Raw genomic sequence first — 20,436 nt, 5'->3', positions numbered from 1 at the left:
TAACTTTTTCTTTTCAGCTTTTGATTCCCCAAAAATGTCATAAGAAATACCAAGGAAACGGAATAGTGAGAAAAAATAAAAGAAAAATAAAAAATATATTTAAATTTAATAAATTATTTTATATGTTACTTATTTCACCCTTTAACTTAACTCTTGCATTCCACGACACTACACTAGTACTTATTGTTTTCTTTTACGGTAAGATAATATAATTACATGCATAAATATCTCTTGCATTCTACAACACTACACTAGTACTTATTGTTTTCTTTTATGGTAAGATAATATAATTACATGCATAAATATTACTCAAAATTTAAGATTTTGTTTGATAACTGTTTTTTAAAATAGTTCTAAAAAGTAATTTAAAAATAATTTTTAAAAATAGTTTTTTAAAAACCGTTCTTTGATGTTTTGTAAAACAAAAGTTTGTTTAAGAACCCAAAATATTTTTAACCATTTTTAAATATGTTTTAAAAATAATTCTTATATCCACAACTTTATTTTTAATCATTATATATATTTATATAACTATTTTAAAAATAAATTATCAAAAAATAATTGAAAATGATTAAAAGATATTATTTAAAAACACCTTATTTTCCATTTTGGGATAACAAAAAATAAAAAATAGTTTTTGGTTATTAAACGTATTTTTTAGTTTTTTTGTTTTATAAGACAAAAAATTATTCTTGAAAACAATTCTCAAACTTTGGGTCCTCTTTTTTAGGATAAAAATCAATAAATAAACTTTGAAAAAGAGAAAAAAAAAACACTCATTTACAAAAAATAAAAAGAAACCCACCATCCCCAACACCTTATGAAAGAAGATAAAACAACAACAACAATAATAATAATAATAATAATAATAATAATAATGTTGAACGACCCCTCCCCTTTTTTTGACTCAATAATACGAGATGGGTCCTAGGATGTCTCCCATCCTCCACTCAGTTATCCCTTTTTGTGTTCGGTACACACTTCACCTTTATGGGTGGGCCAGGCCCACATTGAGTTCAGCCAAATACTAGCCATACAGGCCCCATAACTTTAATGGGTCTGAACCCCACTTCCCCCATATGCATTATGGCTGCTTGGGGAAACTTCTAGTGGCTGCAACAACTCATTGGAGAGACACTAGACCCAAGTGACCAAGTCACATGCTTGTTGTGGATGAGTTGATGTTACTTGTTTGATGTGGGGTGGGACTCTAGTCTATGGCTCTATTATTGTTTATGTTGGAGGCTCGACAAGGGTTTTTAATATTAGATTTTGAAAAATAAAATTCGGTGGAAATTATAGTCTTTTTTTTCTTTGGAAAAATGGATAAAAAAAGAAAAATGCGTGGATGTATTAAGTTATTAACGTGATAACGCGTTGTGGATGATGAATGTCGTATTTCATTTAATGTCGGCACATTATTTTATAGAATAGATGGTATGAGTTAGGTATTGGACTCGGAAATGCCAACAATTTTATTATTATTTTAAATTTCTAAATTAAAGTTGAAATTTTAAAATATGATCTCATATCATGAAATTTTTATTAATAGTAAAATAACTTTTCATATAAATCAAAGTAAAGCCTTCGGGGAATAGAAGTTTTATTTTAAACGTGTGTTTATTAAATCAATTTAATAATTTAATTTAAATCATTAAATAAATTAAGCATATTTAATAAAATAACTTAATATCACAATTTGAAATAAAAATAAATAAACTTTTAAGTATTAAGTTAAAATAGTTAACATATTCTTAATTTTAATCTTTTTTTACTTCAATTACCATATGAGGGTATAATTTATAATTATGATTTTATATTCACAAATCATCTTTCATAATAAATATTTTTGTAATTATTTTATGTATTTATAATACTTTAAATTATTGTTTAAAATTAGTGAAAATATAAAATTATTTAAAATTAATGAGAATAAATATGTCATTTTGATAATTTATAATAAATTTTAAGTGAATTTTATCAAATAATTTTAATACTTAAAAGTAAAAAATAAATAATAAGTTTTAAATCAACAATTTAAAAATGATTTATTTAAAATTAATTTAAGTCATTAATTAATAAATATTAAATTCACCAGACATATTTTAATTGTTTTTAATTAAATTAGTTTTTTCAATGAAATTATCTATGTAATACAACAATTCTTATTGACATCAGGAGAGAGATTTTGCCAAGGGGAATCAAGTAATAATAATTATTAAAATAGATTTGATAAGTAATTAATTATAATTAACAAACTAATTAATTTTACATATTAATTTATATATGTCAACGGAGCTAAATAATCAAAAGACCAAAAAGCATAAGCAAAGAAAAAAAATTTAGTAAAAATATTTATATATTCCTCTTTCTCTAAGAAAAGGAATGCATTGCGGGCAGTGGGATTTCGTAGGCAAGACTGCAAGAGTGACCCACATTTTTTGTTTGAAACATGAAGGAAGAGTCATAGAGTCATAATGTGCGGAGTGAAGACTGTTGATCCACTTTGGAATTTTGTATAAACATATTCATTTACCCAAACAATCCCTCCTTGATGGCCGCCATTAATGTAGCTTATTGGTGGGTTCAGCTGCCCAAGTCAAAACTATTTATTCTCTTGTCTCATTGCGAGCAATTCTATGGAGACTTGACTGCTATGCACATGGGCACGGCTGATTCCATTTTCTTCGTTTGTCCTTGCTTTGGGGAGGTTGGGCTGCATGGGCTTTCCGCTTTCACACTCATCTTCCACTCGGGGGTTGTTAAATGTCTCAATTCAACAATATTTTATTACAATGATGTAAGCAAATTTTATAGTATTGTTATAGGTTGTTCTAACAGAAAATGACAGTGAAGAAATCCTTGAAATTATATCTATGCATATATTACTTACATGATTTTTATTTTTTTTTAAAGTCATGATTTTTAATTAGGGCAGATATGATCTTATATCATTGTATGGTACTTTGAATACTTTGACGTTCATCCTGCAATCTTATTGGACACGATGTTACACGGTTCAATGTTACAATGACACATCGATTGTGACTTTGAAATATAGTAACCTTATATGAAAGATTTACCGTTTTAACAAGAATTTTGTACCGTTAGGTTTTTTTAGTAGAAATTGAATAAAATACACTATAAAAATATGGGTTTTTTGCTAATTGGCTTGAGAATTTAAGATGAACATTTTAAAAATAATATTTGATATATTATAATCCTATTTGGAAATTTTTTTTAAACCTAGAAACTTGTGTTAAAGGAAGTTTTATTGCAAATATGTTAATTAAGATATTCGGAGGTTCAACTAATCATACCTATATTCATAAATGAGAAATAATAATCTCATTATATCATCTAATGTTTCCCCACTTCTTATATCTGAACCTTAAATTATTAGCATATTTGCTTAATTTGATGTTTCTCGTTCTTTTTTACATTTTTTTTCTTATGATTTGATATATTTATAGAGATATTTTTCATAAAGTTTCATGTTTTATAAAAAAAAATTTCCAATATTACAATGACATATAAATATAAAAAACATTCTCTATAATATCCTTTAAATGAACATATATTAATTAGAAATTTGATATACTTTTCAACAAAACTAGTAATGTTTTGAGACAAATTACAAATACTAAGTTGGTTTTAATAAATCTCTCAAAGGCCTCTTATTGTCACATAATATATTTACACTTTAAGTTCCATTTTAGAAAACGTGTGAAACACTTTAAAGGGCAAAACAAGTGTTTTGGAAAAATTGGGGGATACATGTACATGCATTTTTTTTTTTCTTAAGGTTATGTTTGGTAAACATCTTTGAAGGACAAAACATGTGTTTTGGAGAAGCCTAAAATACACGTGTTTTCTTTAAATGCTATGTTTGGTTTATGGAAATTTTGAGAAAAAAATATTATATATGAAATGAAAATGAATTTGTAAAGAAATTATACGAGGTGAATAGAGATGTGATGAAAAATGAGAGATATCACCAGAGTGAGGGGATTCGTAATTCAAGGTGTAGATATAAATAATAAGGAAACATGAGATGTTTCAGAACACAATAATTGTATTTGATTTTGTCATTTGCAATATTATTTATTGTATAATGAAATATTATTTTTCATTCGTGGATATAGGTATTATTGGTTGAACTATGTTAAAACTTTGTGCGCCTTTGTGTTAATTATTTTATTTTTGTATTCTTAAATTAATATTGTTTGTATTAAAGTTCCTGTTGGTATAATAAAATATAAAGGGAAAAAAATAAAAAGAAAAAGTAGAAGAAGAAAAAAAATAGAAAAAAATAAAAAATAAATTTAAAGTCTATAAATTATATTTTTATGCTAGTCTAAAATCATTTAACTTATTTTTAATTCATCAATATAAAGATTCAATAATTTAAAAAATAAATATATTTATAACTTATTTTAATTACATTTGATTTTATTTCATACTTTTCACCATAAGATCAAACATAAAAAAATAGTTTTTGTAAAAAACATTTTTTTTTCTTTCTTGAATATTTTTTGAAATCATATATAACCTAAAAATCATATAAAAACATATTTTTATTTAATTAAAACCTTTGGTAATATCAAAATTATTCTTATTAAATAAAAATTTATTTACATATAATTTTTCAAGTAAAAATTTAACCACATGCCAACAGTAATGATCTGCTCCATCCCTCCCACACCAAATGTAAAGATAGAAGATTATCCTAAACATGCAGGTAGGAAAAATAGCAAGATAATTCCTAAAATCCATGTAAAAAATATATTTTGATTTAATAAAAATTTAAAAATAGTTACATTATTTTAATCTTAATAAAAAATATAATTCCAAACATAAAATTCTTTGTAAAAATTATCCTAAACAAACTATACAAAAATAAAATTATTAAAAATACTTTACAAAATAAATTGTTTTCAAACAACACTAAATATAGTTTTTGATATTTTAGAAATGAAAATGATAATTTAAAATATTTAAAAATTGTTCTCAAATTTATATTTATTTAAAAAAAAAAAAAAAATTCATCAGAGAGTTTTTTTAAAAACTGTAATGGAAAATTTTGTAGGAAAGTCTTCCGAAGGTGGCGTCCATGAATTTCCGTGGAAGTTGGGTGTACGTTAAAATCACAAAAACGTGTAAAATCAATGAAAAATGGAATCATGTGAGTAGCACATGAGTTGGCATGACAGCTTTAAACTTTAAGCTGTGCCATCACACAGGTCCCTCTGGCCTTGCTCCCATCGAATAGATCTCCCTTTTTGGCTCTTCTCAAGATCCTCAAAAATTGTCTAGGCACTGAAAATACCCTAGAAAAGTTACGGAAACACCCCACATCTTACCATAATCTACCGAAATACTATTTTCTACCTCTCAGCTCAGCTCCCAATCCCATCACTGTTTCTGCCTGTGGGGTTGGTGGGTTTGGTTTTGGGTATTTGAATCTGGGCTTTTTGTGTTGAAGGTGATTGGAGGAGAAATGTGGGAGTTGGGAGATGATAATGTGACAGATATATGAGATGAGTTTTGTCCTTTAAAGGGAATGAGCTTTTCCTTTCTGTGATTTTGAAAAAAAAAAAAAACCCTGATCTTTTTTTATTTGAAGAAGTAGTGGGGTGCCATTTGGAGGAGAAGGGAGTGTTGAAAGTGGCTGAATTGATTGGAAAATGCCACTATGTCAGTTTCCACTCCATTTTCTGAAGACTTGTAAAAAAAATTCATTCTGGGGTGAATTTCAGTGCGATTGCAGTTTTGAAGTTTACCGGTTGTTGGAAAAATGACGAAAGAATAGTGATATTTTCAGGTTAATTCAACAACCCGTTTCCCCTCTCTTGTCATTGTCTTGGTCTCCGTTGGTTTCCATGTTCTTTCTTTTGGGGCATGGACAATAAGGCCCATTGATTACTGAGCTACTGTACAAAAGTCTCGGGGCTGGATTCTCGCCCTTTGTACGTGAATACTGGGCGAGAAAATTTATGTTTCTGTTTTCTTTGACACGGTCATGTCTTATGAATTGAGGTCAGCGATTCTGGCTCATAACCACATTGGAAAATTTTTGAGTTTGGTCCTGGGACAGAGGTTTTGGAATTAAACTTCGATTGTAGATTACGCTTTGCAACTAGGAGTGTTTGGAATGGCAGAAAATGAAAAGGAAACACGATCTTTGGCCTTAACGCCAACATGGTCTGTGGCACTTGTCTTGTCGATCTTTGTTGCTGTTTCCTTGCTTGTGGAGCGCTCAATCCACCGACTAAGTAATGTAAGTGGCATTCAGCAGATATGCTGATATTTTCCTGATGCCTTCTTTTCTGTTCATTTGTGGTCAATAATACGGAGTAGGTTTATATCTTTATTTAATTTACTTCATATAGGATTGAATGCAGGATCTTAAAGCTGGGTTTCTATGTCTTTTGAGATTCTTGTTGGAAATGAAATGCTACTGTAGTGTTTTGAATTTCATTCTTTAAAATTCTGTGAATTTTCCATGGACATGGGGTCTTGCCTCTTATACCTATCAATTGTATTCCACTCTTTAAAAATTTTAATGTTTTTCTATATTCTATTAGGTTTGCCCCAAATCGAGTTTGATTTGTCATGCAGCAATACCAGAATATCATAGTTTTATGTTTTTCAATTGTTTTTTCAGTGGTTGCGGAAAACTAGTCGAAAGCCTTTACTTGAAGCTGTTGAGAAAATGAAAGAAGGTATTTGGCAATTGGCGCTTCTGCGTGCAACCTCTTAGATCTGTCAAACAATTATTTCTGATGCAGTAGTGATAAGTGAATGTTGATAAAAGTTGAACTTTGTTTAACTTGAATTCTCTCATTTCTAAGCTTCATATTTTGGACTTTTGTCTTCAGAGCTGATGTTGCTTGGATTTATATCTCTCCTTCTCACGGCAACCTCAAGCATGATATCTGATATTTGCATTCCATCAAAGTTCTATGATAGTCCCTTTGCTCCCTGCAGCAGGGCTGATATTGAAGAAGGAAATGAAAGAAAGTCTTCTCAGGAACGTAAACTGTTGATGGGTTCTGTTCTTCCTCACTCATTTAGGAGAGTGTTGAATGTCTTGAGTCAGAATAGCTGCAAAGAGGCAAGTGACTTATCCATATAAAATACTGATATATTGTCTTGAACTCTAGCCTTGGTTTTGTTGAATTCAAATTATCATACTGAGATAATTTGTTCATCTTTTTCCAATGTGGTTCTTTTAATCTAAACTCTTTCTGCTAACATTTGGAATGATCTAGGGGAAATCAAAATTTGTTTTGTTGTGCAGGGACATGAACCATTTGTTTCATATGAAGGTCTTGAGCAGTTGCACCGCTTCATCTTTGTCATGGCAGTAACACATGTATCTTACAGCTGCTTAACTATGTTGCTGGCAATTGTGAAGGTCAAACATTTTTTTTTTCAATTATAATTACGGCAAACCTGACTCAAAAGTTTGCATCTGTTTACTCATCTTGCAGTCCCTCTCTTTTTTGTTTAATTTTAACTCTGCTGTTTTAAGAAATGAAAGAATGGTGGAATGACAAAGAAAGATTTAAGAATTATTGTAACTCATTATGATCAACGGAAATTGTTGTATCTACAATATAAACATCAAAGCCTCTGTACAAAATGATCCAAAAATTGAAGACTCTAGCCTGCCTTAGAAAGATAGAATCTCCTCTAAAATCCTCCAGGGCCTTTGCTCCCTTCTTAGACATGGAATCTGCTTCCTTCTTATTTTCTATGGCCATCCAGTTTACTTGTATCCCCAGGTGTGACTCAAGTGCCCAAATAGGGTAGCCATATTTCTCTTACATAATGTTTGGTCCATCCATGCGTAATATGAATGTACAATGGTTTTCCCATATTGTTAAATTGAGATTAGACATATCTCATGTGAAATTGCTTTTTTGGTTATGGACCTTTATTAATCTCATTTGTGTTTGAGAACTCCAAATTGTATGGCAAAAAAAAAGGAAGGGCAGAGTGTGGGGTGCCTTTAATTGGAAAATAAAAATGAAAAGCTCCTCTATTTGTTATTACCTTTGCAAACAGTTTGACATATTAACTACTTGTCCAGATTCACAGTTGGAGGGAATGGGAGGATGAAGCTCATAGGGACCGGCATGATGTATTGACTGGTAAGCTTTAAAATGGTATCAGATAGACTAACAGTTCCTTTATATTGACTGAAGTTTCTTGTGGATGAGGATACAGTACATATTTATAAATTCTGACTCCTGGATCCTCAATGACTTTCATGGCTTTGTAGAAAATTAAGTAGGTGCTAGAAATTCAAATGTTTAGATATTATTTGCTATATTAGGGTACTTAGGATTGTTTGTTGGTGCATGTGAATTTGTTGGAGAGGATTTCGGGAAGTTTGGCAAAACTGTGACCAGAGATAGGAAGTGATTAACTTTGTGCCTGCACCTTGTATTGTTGTTCTCCTGCGTGGTATCAGATTTGCATCTCAACAACCTGCCATGGTGGCAACCTGATCCCATTGTAGTTACTGTGGTTCAAAGTTTAATGGAAAAAGCCAATGCACACAAGTCACTACTTTATGAAAGTTCCATGAGAAAAATGTGGAATTGCATATAAATTTTCTTAAAGAATATGACCTAACAAGGCCCTATATAACTCCAATAGAAAAAGCAAAGCCTTATTTACCAACTACTCACAGTTGATGAGACAAATCCATTTTCACCATTTAGCTTTATCTTAGGGCATTTTTTGTATTAAATAATAAGAGTATTTGATGAGTGAAATCAGAGAGGAAGTAAGTAGAGATTTTCAGCTTCTGCTCTCTACCTTGGGTGATTGGAGATCCAGTCTTAGTGGACTGTCCTTCGAGAGTCTGGATGATTTTGAGGTGGCAGGGTTGGAGATGCCTTTTGAGGAGGAGGTGTATAAGGCTCTGTTGAGTTTCAGAGGGGATAAAGCTCCAGGCTCGGATGGGCTTTCCACGACATTTTGGCAGTTTTCATGGGAGTTTGTGAAAAATGAGGTGATGAATTTTTTCAGGGAATTTCACACATCGGGCTGCTTTGTGCATAGTGTGAATGCTACCTTTCTAGTTCTGATCCCGAAAAAAGTGGGACCAATTAGCTTGGTGGGGGGGCTGTACAAGTGGTTGACTAAGGTGCTGGCTAATAGGTTGAAGGAGGTGTTAGCTAAGGTGATTTCCAAGACCCAAAATGCGTTTGTGGAGGGTAGACAAATATTGTTTGCAGTGCTCATTGCGAATGAAGTAATAGACTCGATTTTGAAAAGCAATGGAGGGGCGATTCAATGTAAGTTGGACATTGAGAAAGCCTATGACCATATGAAGTGGTCTTTTTTGTTTATAGTTATGGAGAAAATGGGGTTTGGGGAGAGGTGGTTAAGGTGGGTTAAGTGGTGTTTATCCATAGTCAGGTTTTATGTTTTGCTTAATGGAACACCTTCGGGCTTTTTTCAAAGCTCTAGGGGCCTAAGGCAAGGAGACCTGCTTTCACCTTACCTTTTTGTGATAGCAACAGAAGCTCTTAGCTGTCTTTTAAAGAGAGCAATGTTAAGTACGGGGAAGAGGATATGAAGGGGTCAAGGTCTCCCACCTGCTGTTTGCTAATGATACTCTGATTTTTTGTGAAGTGCGGGAGGAGCAAATGATGTATTTGTGCTAGTTGTTGATGTGGTTTGAGGCAATCTCTGGGTTGAAGGTTAATTTGGATAAAAGTGATCTGATCCTAGTGGGAAGGGTAGAGAACATGGATGATTTGGCTTGTGAGCTGGGCTGCAAGGTGGGAAGTCTTCCGTCCACATATTTGGGGATGCCGTTGGGAGCTCCTTTTAATTCTGTGGTAGCTTGGGATGGCATTGAGGAAAGATTCTATAAAAGATTGGCTATGTGAAAGTGACAATATATCTCTAAGGGTGGGAGAATTACTTTGATTTGTAGTACTTTGTCCAACCTGCCCATTTATTTTATGTCCATCCTCCATCTGCTAAGAGTGGTTAGAATGAGACTGGAGCAGGTCCAAAGGGACTTTCTATGGAGAGGTGGCGCTCTTGAGAAAAAACCTCATTTAGTGAGGTGGTTGACAGTCTGTACAGATAAAAGAAAATGGGGTTTGGGGGTTAAGAGCCTCACTTTGCTCAACAAGGCTCTCCTTGGAAAATGGACTTGACGTTTTGCAACTGAAAGAGAGGCTTCTTGGAACCAAGTTATAAGGGGGAAATATGGGGAGGATCGACATGGGTAGTGTTCTTGTGAGGTTAGGGAGGGGTATGGAGTAGGGTTGTGGAAAGCAATTAGGAAGCTTAGCCACCTTGTTAGCTCTAGACTATCTTTAGTGGTGGGCAATGGCTAGAGGGTGAGCTTTTGGAAGGATAAGTGGTGTGGAACTTCATTGTTTTGCGAATCTTTTCCCTCTTTATTTGCTTTCGCTGCATCCAAAGAGGTTCAGGTGAGTGATATGTGGACTGTTTTAGCAAGCGGGAGCGGGGGGTTTGGAGTTGGAAACTAGGTCCTTCAATGATTGAGAGTTGGTTGAGGTGGGGAACCTATTGGGGTGCTTGTGTGGGGAAAGAGTGTTGATGGATGAGGAGGATGGGGTGAGGTGGTTGGAGTCCAAAAATGACAACTTCTTGGTAAAGTCCCTTTACAAAGTTTTAGAACCGGATTCATCGGTTTGTTTCCCACTGAAGATAATATGGAACTCTCAGGTGCAACCAAAAATTAGTTTCTTTGCTTGGGAAGCTTTGGGGTAAAGCTATAACTTTGGACCAAATTCAAAAGAGGGGTTGGGCCTTAGCAAATAGATGCTTCTTGTGCCAAGCTCATGAGGAGACGATTGACCATATTTTCCTCCATTGTGAAAAGACGAGGGAGGTGTGGAAGCTGTTTTTTACCTTGTTCGGTGTGTGTTGGTTGTTCCCTTTATCAGTAAGGGAGACCCTCTTGGGTTGGAATGGTGCTTGGGTGGGCAAAAAGCGAGGGGCAGTGTGGAAAGCGGGCCCTTTATGTTTGTTTTGGTCTGTTTGGAAGGCTAGAAATAGAATTGCTTTTGAAGATGGGTCGCTGTCCTTGCAAAGGCTGAGAGCTTATTTTGTGTATTTACTTTGGTTGGAGACCAAACCGTCTATAAAAGATGGTCTTTCGATGTTAATAGAATTTATTGATTGGGTGGGATCCCGTTGAGGAAGGGGCTGTTTTTTGTACATCTTGTTTGGACAATTTTCTTTTTTGTTCTAGTTGTAAGGGGGGAGTGTCCTTCTCTTGTACATTTTGGGCTGCGATTTTAGAGCCTCTTTCTTAATACAATACTTTTTCTTACTTATATATATAAAAAAAGAGTATTTGATGATATTTTTTCCGATTGACTCGTAGTTCTCACTGCAATTTATCATGTCCTTGTAGTGCCTTTACTTTGAAACAAATTACTTGTGCTGCAGAGATTCTTCTTTCTTTGAAATGGCCAAAATCTCTTTAAACCAATTCACCTCATTTTGCTTACAATTGGTTGTAACTCTTGTTTCTCCTGAATGTATTAATTTATTATGCATCTTAGCTTGTGTTGTTACTCATCCATCTTTAGTTTAATTATTTTAGACTTGTAGTTCTCCTCATCCACGTCAACATAGAGTTGTGTGGCAGTTATCCATGTTACTTGTCTTCACTTCTTCCATTGTTAACAAGGTCTGTAATTACAAACCTCTATGTACTGTAAATAATCAGGGGAGGATAGATGAATTGGTTTCCTTCAATTTTATAAGCATTTGACAATAATGCAACCCTCTAGGTGTACTTCTTCATTCATTTGTCTTAATCTAACTTATGAGCAATGTTTTCTTTAATTATGGCCATGGATCCAAGATAGCAAAAACTTGAGCATCTTGCAGTTGATGTGGCACTAGTTATTGCTCCATCAAGTATGTCCTTGAACACTTATGCATCTGGTTGATACCCTGTCTTTTCCAAGCACATACCATTTTGTGTCTTTAGAATTCCTGTTATATGTTCTTTTACTCTTTTTAATTTGATAAATAGCATAGTAGGTCTAATATGTGTGTGTATGCATGTATAGGCAAATGCATGTATGTATGTATATATAGGCAAATGTATGTTTGTATGTATAGGCAAATGCATGTATAGGCAAATGTATGATGTATGTATGAGGTATAGGCATATGTATGTATGTATGTCTAGGCAAATGCATGCATGCATATATGTATGTATGTATGTATGTATAGGCAAATAGCTTGCATGACCAATTTCATGCCCTATTATTTATAGCACGAGTCATAAGTTTAATTCCCTGATGGTTGTAGGTCTGAAATATCACCCTTATCATCTGTCTATACTGGAATACTTTTTTCTTATATGAAAGATTCCAAGTTGAGGGTACTGGAATTGGACCTTTTTTTTTTGTGGTAGTTTTAATCATCTTTTGAACAATCTAATCAGCTACACTATATTGCCATTGAGCTATACTTCCTTGATTGTACAAGATATTGGAATCTTCATCCCCATCCTTTCTTCCTAACATGACAGATTATCATACCTCTTCCTTTTGGGAAAGAGGAAAAAAACAAAGGCAGATTATCACATGCCTCGAATTTATCCTTACTGATTTATAGTCTTCATTTTAGCCCATATGTATTTTAAAACAGTTCCCATTCCTAAATACTTACTACAGTGCACCCCATAAAATTAAATTGAAATATAATAGAACTTGATATGTGCTGGTGAAGATCATGATATTTAGAATATCAAGCAAGAGCATGAATATCTTTATACAATGTGTTTGAACTACAAGAGTATGAGCTAGTTCTTAATTTATAAGTTATGCTTTTCAACAGTGCTTCTAATAAAGATCTTCTTGCTTGATGTGGTTTCACATGGCCATTATATGCTCTTCCTCTTTGATATTTTAGTGGCGTATCATGCCTTTGTGAGCTTCATCAGCATTGTTGATCTGAGGCATGTTTTAAAGTTTATTCTCAGATTCTTTGATATCTGTATATTCAAGCTAGTTCTTGACAAAAATCACGAATAAGTTAACATGAACTTACTGTATTACAGACATCACGAGAGAGTTGACAATACGAAGGCAATCAACCTTTGTCAAATTTCATACATCAAATCCTTTGGTCAGGAATAATTTTCTTATTTGGGTGGTAGGTGCACAAATTCTCATTGAAATAAAATTGTTGGTTTTTATTATTTTTCCCTGTTATTACGATGTATTCTTTTTATTTACAAGGGTTATTCTTAGAAATGAATTTAGCAAACTATCATGCATATTATTTAACTGAAGAATTCTAGAAACCTTGTGAGTTTCACAAATCAAATCCTTTATTAGGAAACAATGATTTACTTGTAGGGTTCATTATTACCCAACTTCTTGTGCTCACACTTAGATCTTCTTCCTGTAGAAATATTTGGCGAACTATTTTGAATGGTTTATTTATTTATTAGGCAAAGAACATAGAAGAAATCTTATACCAAGAAATTTTGTGCAGCTCTAAACAATAGCTTGAAATTTTGCAGCTCTAAAAGATGGCCAGAAAGTTAGTGCATTAACTTGGGGGCTCTGACTTTTTATTAAACCCCCTCATATAAGCACATACAGCATAAATGAAAAACATAACTGAACTTTGATCAACTTCCATCAAGTATTTGTTCTTTTTTACTAGTCAAAGGCTAGTACAAAGTTGAAATTGAAACCTTTTATATCATAGTTTTGCATTTTGATTTCAAGTTTGTAAACTTCAAGCATTTGAAAAATGCATTAAGAGTATTTGCAGGAGAGATTTCACTATTTAGGTTAAGATTCTTCTTCATTCTGTTTTTCAGTTTCCTTATCCTTTCTCTTCTCTCTTTTTCCCTGTTTTCTTGCTTTTCTGACATATCTTTTTGAAGTAGTTGTTATTGCTGTACTTTCTACATGTTTATGTGACAGCTCTAAGCTTATCATAAAGTGGTTGTGTTTGAATTTCAATTTATTTTTAGATTCACATTAAAATTGCAGACCTGTTTCTTCCGACAATTTGGGCGTTCGGTGGTTCGTGCTGACTACCTTACTCTCCGCAAGGGTTTCATAATGGTACAAACCATTCTCATGTGTCAGATAAATATGATGAATATGTCACCCTATGGTTTTATTTATGGAAATGTTTCTGGTTTAAGGTTTTTGAAGCATTGTTCCTCAAAGATAGATTGAATTTGTTATTATATCGTTAATTTCCTATGTCTAATATTGCATCGAGTATTTGCACATTTATAGTGTTCTATAAAGTATAATACAAGATTCTATCATTTTGGCATAAAACCATATGGTGAAAGAAGACCTAAACAAGGAGCATATAGAAGTTTAATATTGTAGGCAATGGGTGGGGGAGAGGCTAAGAGGAAGTCATGGTGTGGGATTATGGAAAGCTATTATGAGTGGTTTGTTGTGGTTAAAATTGTGGAGTGCTATTTGTCCACAAATGCCCCTTTTTGGAAGAGTGCATGGATCTCTTGGTGATAGCAGTTGATAGAGCTAGAGCTATGTGGCAAGGATCAAAACATCCCTAAATTTAACAATGGAAGATAGCTCTAGCTTGGGAAGATGCATATAATCATGATTTGACTGATAGGGAATGCTACAGTCCTCCAAACCTCAACCATTGGTCAATGTCAGGAAGTTTTCTTTATCAGTATTAGCAAAGTTCAATTCAGATTTATAATTGGATATTAAGTAAAGAGTGTCGTTCCAGGTGATTATCACAAGTTAAAATGAGACTTTTCTTTTCTTTTTCTTTTTTCTTTTTTTTTATCTCTATCATCAATAATTTATAAATAATCAATCAGTTACATCATAAATTCTATGAACCCAAACTGAATTTGACCCACAAGAATTAAACTCTGTTGTCCATAAGCGTAAGAAAAATAAATTGATGATAGGCTTCTTTACTAGGATTGGAAATCATTATTTCAGAATGATTCTTTCTGAAGAGGGGATGGGTGATTGGCAAGTAATTCCTCTCATTTTCAAATATCATGTGATTCTGAAGATGATATTAATTTTTTCTATTACTTGTTGCTAGGTGCCCATTAATCTTTCTCTTATTTGCCTCTCAGAAAAAAAAAAAAAGGACCTTATTACTTTTTGATATGAGCAGGGTTGTAATGGCCCTAATGGCTACTTGGTATCTAAATTTTATGTTATAACTTTGATAAGTCCATGCTCTTTATATGACAGGTAGTAAACCATGCATGTACTCTATTACATTGCCTTCATGTGTGTTTTTTTTTTTTTTTAATTATTCCTTGTTCCATGTTATTTTTCTGAATGTTTATGCTTTGTATCTTTGTTCACATGGCATGTTGTTCATAACAGAATCATGCTGGGGCCCATGGAATCAATGATTGAGACTGACAATTAGAATCTTTAATATTTTCCTCCTATGGATATTGTGAAAGAGATTTTTTATCAGTCAGATTTATAGAATTCTAGAATTTGGTTCCTGTTCCTTTCTGCATTGTTCTTGATTGATCCTGTGTGTCTTTTATTTATTCTTGTACTATCGAAGCATTCTACAATTGTTAGAGTCTGTTGCTGCTACATAATAAGTACAAGTATTAATACTGTTTTATGAATATTTACTCTTTGTTTTTTGATTCATGGCAGAATCACAACCTCACACTAAAATATGATTTTCACAGCTATATGATTCGCTCTATGGAAGAGGAATTCCAAATGATAGTTGGTGTGAGGTAAGCAACAAAGTTTTACAAATTTGTTAATTATTTTATTACTTAATAATGAACACAACTTTTTTCTTGTTTTCCATTTATGTATGTTTATTATACCTCATTTTGTTTGTCTTACAAGGCTATACCTTGCAGAACCACAGCCCATGGCCCCCAACCCCTGGGCTGCCATCAGAAAGAAAAAAATGAACTAACTTCTGTATTATAAGTTTTTTTGTGAGAAAGGTTTACATCTGTTTATTTTGGCCGAGCATATTTTTTAACCATGAATCCTGAAAAGGATGTCCTTTTGGTTTATTTAATGAACATTTTTGTATGAAACCCATTAAGAAAGAAGAAAATATTGTGCTACCAAAAAAAAGAAAGAACTGAAAATATTGTACAAGAAATCATGGAAATCTTCCTGAAGGTGCAGAGTAATATATATGACAAGGAGGAACTTTTAGTATTTTGGAATACGTTCTCCTATCAAAGAAAAAGATATTGACTTGTCTTAGAATACGTTCTCCTTTCAAAAGAACATAATCCATAGAATTCTTTCAATTTACACTTTAGATGATGTGTATGCTTCTGATGTATCAGAAATGTCTTAAATACGTTCTGAACAATGACTATATACTTCCTGTAGATGGTCATGTTAGTGTTTGACAATGAGGAGTTATCGATCCCAAGATTGAAAATTTCTTTTGTATGTAATCTATGGTCTTGGTCTAGGGTGTCTGTAAATATGAGCCCTATTTCTCTTGTTAGCTTCATTGATTGGTTAGGCTCTAAGTAAAGGCAGGTGATGTTTTTTGCTTCTTTCCCTCCCCCTTTGGGTTGAGCCTTTAGGCTTTTACTGTATACTTCCTGTATACTTTGAGGGCATTGCTTTTGGTGTCTCCTCTTTTCCATATACGACTTTTCTTTACCTATATATATAAAAAAAACTTTCTGAACAACGACTATAAAAGGAGTTGCTGTCTTAATCTTAATACCTGAGTACCCAAAGCCACTTTCTGTTCCTAGCAAGAAACAAAATTTTGAAATGACCTCTCTTTATGTTCACTTCCAACCACACCTCAAATATAAATTTCCATATTTAAGAAAATCCCTGAAGTCACTGTTATTTCAATGGTAAAGAAGTTTACTATTTGAAACCAATCTTCACTGACTGCAGTGAGTAGAGGGCTCCAGGTCAATTAATTTTCCATTTCCTTGTTCTATTATCTTCCCATACATGTGCATGGTTTGTTAGATTGCATTTTATTAAAAATGTATCAAGCCCCTTCATGGCCAGGGTCCTCAAAATACATGATACTGATTATTGGTTAATCTATAATCTTTACTGGAGTAAATTGTGTAAATCCCAAGGGCATTGCTGCAAGTTTGATTCAATTGTTTTGCCTTCAGTTCAAAATTTCCAGGCATCACTAATTTCTCTTCATTGGTGTTTTTAATGGTTTATATAATTGAGTTCCATAAGAACAACTGACTAAATGCCTATTTGTTTAATCTCTTGCAGTGGCCCATTGTGGGGATTTGTTGTCGTATTTATGCTGTTCAATATAAGAGGTATGGCTTGTTATGGGAAAATTGTGGCTGGAAATTGTTATTTTTATGTGCTTCCCTTGGCCAACTGTGGAAATACTGAGGTTGTGCTAATGTGAGAATACTTCTGCGCACTTATTCCTTTTAGTCACAGTCTCTGCAGGTCACTTAACCATAATTTTTGTTTGAGTGATCAATACAGCCATTATTTCCCACTCCTAACCTCTGTTCCATTTGAGATTAATACTTGATCTTGTTAACTCACTAATGTTTTATTGGTCTTTATTCCTTTGTACAGGGTCAAATCTCTATTTCTGGATAGCCATGATTCCCATTACTGTAAGTTTTGCTTGGATCAACTTTAGTTTTAAAATTTTAGCAGTCACCTGTGTGTGCCATGAATACATTTCTAGATAGTACTGTAGGCAGACAATTGAAAGCCCTAATATTGTACCTTATTTTATCTCCAACAAGTGGGGCTGTGACATGAGTGAATTTTTCTAAATAAAAGTTTTGCCTATCACCAACTTTGTTAGTTGGCCTCTCTCATGTTATGATGTGCATGTGCTTTATGTTCAATGCAGCTTGTTCTTCTGGTGGGCACAAAGCTGCAACATGTTATTGCAACCTTGGCATTGGAGAATGCTGGCATAACTGGATTTTTCGCAGGAGCAAAGTTAAAGCCTCGAAATGATCTTTTTTGGTTTAAGAAGCCAGAACTATTGTTGTTCTTAATCCATTTTATTCTATTCCAGGTTCGCATTATGTTTGTCATTGTGATGTTGCTTACTGTTCTATTATACATCATTTTAAGGAAATGTATTTTCTAGCAACTTCAAACGCCTAGAGTAGTAACACTGATATGCATTTTTCTTTCTTCTACTCTATTTGCAGAACGCGTTTGAGCTGGCTTCATTTTTTTGGTTTTGGGTACTTCCTTTTCCATATCTATGATTGGGGTTCAGTTGGAATGGTGAAGATAGCTTTTTCTTTTTTCTACTCAATTTTGCCCAACCTGAAATTAACTTAGAAGTTGATTTCTTTTATTCGTTGGAAAGAAATTAATTTCTATATTTTATTTCCTGTCTTTGTATTGCTCCATCATTAAGAAATCACTGATTTTGATAAAACTGATAGGATGTATGCAAAAGCACTGGATAGTGTGAGATGTTAAAGCACTGGAAGTAAAAAGGGAACAAAGAATTATTTTTGTTTACTTAAATTGCTAGGACGGAGATATGTTGCTTTTTAACTAAACTGTCATGATCAATTTATTTACAGTGGCAGTTCGGTTATGATTCTTGCTTTATTAAGAAACATACACTGGTCTACATGCGGCTGATTTTGGGGTATGCATACTGTTCAACTAGCTGTGATAATATGTTCTACATTTCTGCTTGTTAAAGAAATGTTTTGCTAATTATGGGCCTTGTATTACTGATTTTGTCTTGTAGGTTCGCTGGACAGTTCCTTTGCAGCTATAGCACTTTGCCACTATATGCACTGGTTACTCAGGTACCGTTAATGATTTTATTTGCCAATTGAATTGGGGCCATGAAATATTTTTTCACCTGTATTTGATTGCCAGTTTTTTTCCCTGTAAGAAATAACCATTCTATTCAAATATAAAGAACTAAAGGATACCTGAAGGAAGAGTTACTCTTCAAAGCAAAAACAAAGAAGAAATAAACAGAATAAATTCTGCTTTAGGAAAAGCCTAAATACTCTATAAGAACTAGAAGGGAACCATAGAAAACATACATGAACACAATCAGGGAGGTGGGAAATCCCCGAAATATCTCCATCAATAAAGCTTATCTCTTAGCTATTCAATCTTCTACCAGATCAACAGATCTCAGCATCCAAGAAAAACAACAGCTACTCTCTTTCGAAAGGCCTAATATCTCTCTAATCCACATATCCCATTTCCATACAAAGTTGCAATACTTGATGATATGATTCTTCTACCTTAGTACTTTTGAACTTTTATCACTTACTTCATTGATTAAGCAATGATCATAATGCTGGAGCTTAGAATCTTTATCGTCAATCTAGATTTTTGAACATATCAATGCACCATGGGCTGCCTAGTCAAGTGTTAGATCAACTGGCTACAACCCAGTCACAACCTTCATTCCAGTTGTTCATTCTAGGTTCTATGGATCATGCTTGTAACTGTAGAACTCAAATGCCAGGTGTATGTAAAGCTTAATGTTTTTTAACTAAATTGTTTTCATAACATACCTGGAAATATTTAAGAGATTACAATACAAGTGATTCAGAAATTGATAATGAACTGGTTGTTTACAAACATAATTGGAGGTGAAAGCTCTATCTTTGTAGATATCCTCATTTTCCGAATGAATAAAACTTGGTTGATAAGTGCTGTCAATTGGATACATGAATATGCTAACAAAATATGATTTGCTGCTTTCAATTTATGTACATAGTTTTCTAATAGCATGAATTTTTAATTTTCTCAGATGGGAACAAACTATAAGGCAGCCTTAATTCCACACAGAATAAGAGAGACAATTCATGGATGGGGGAAAGCGGCTAGGAGGAAGAGAAGGCTTGGTATGTTCACAGACGATTCTACCATACACACGGACACAAGCACGGTAATGTCAGTTGAGGAAGATGATAACCGGTTGTTCGATACCCCTGAAACTGTCCATCGTGGGTGCATGGAAATCGAGATACCACCTGCTTCTCATATTACATTGGATCCTTCCCCTGTGGCTAACGAAACCTCAAGTCGGGCTGGTACACCTCTTCTTCGACCCTCTGCTTCTGTTTCAGCATCAGTCGCATTGCACCTTCACCCAGAAGGTACTCTAAGATCCTCCTCAAATACTCTAAGATCCTCCTCAATGCCTATTAGTAGAGAATGAAAGAAGAATGACCCCCCTATCAAGAAGATAGTAATAGAAGAAAAGGATATTGTAACTTATAACACGAGTTTTTAGAACAAAGAAATGGATATGTAACTCATAGAAGAACAAAGGAATCGAAATGTGAGCTTTTGTTGTTTTCTTTACTCACATATAATGATAATGATCGAGCCTATAGTTTACCGTTTCTCTTCTATGTTCTCGATGGACTCAGCCTAGTGGCATTGACAGACTTCCCCAAGATTTTCT

The 20,436-nt window shown here is 33.4% G+C and overlaps 1 protein-coding gene across 1 annotated transcript; it reads left to right on the top strand.

Moving 5' to 3' along the window:
* The first annotated feature begins 5,207 nt into the window (after positions 1-5,207).
* On the top strand, positions 5,208-20,374 carry LOC100233066 (MLO-like protein 11). The gene is made up of 15 exons (XM_002282154.4): positions 5,208-6,280; positions 6,668-6,725; positions 6,882-7,117; positions 7,304-7,420; positions 8,099-8,159; positions 13,088-13,182; positions 14,037-14,111; positions 15,681-15,766; positions 17,268-17,317; positions 17,592-17,632; positions 17,878-18,048; positions 18,188-18,223; positions 18,575-18,642; positions 18,748-18,808; positions 19,777-20,374. The coding sequence occupies exons 1-15, from the start codon at positions 6,155-6,157 to the stop codon at positions 20,185-20,187; spliced, it is 1,692 nt and encodes a 563-aa protein (XP_002282190.1). The 5' UTR covers positions 5,208-6,154; the 3' UTR covers positions 20,188-20,374.
* The last annotated feature ends 62 nt before the right edge of the window (positions 20,375-20,436 follow it).

The sequence above is a fragment of the Vitis vinifera genome, chromosome 19 (assembly GCF_030704535.1).
Source record: "Vitis vinifera cultivar Pinot Noir 40024 chromosome 19, ASM3070453v1".
Taxonomy (NCBI): domain Eukaryota; kingdom Viridiplantae; phylum Streptophyta; class Magnoliopsida; order Vitales; family Vitaceae; genus Vitis; species Vitis vinifera.
Note: the sequence above shows the minus strand (reverse complement) of the source record. Positions and strands in the feature narration are given on the sequence as shown.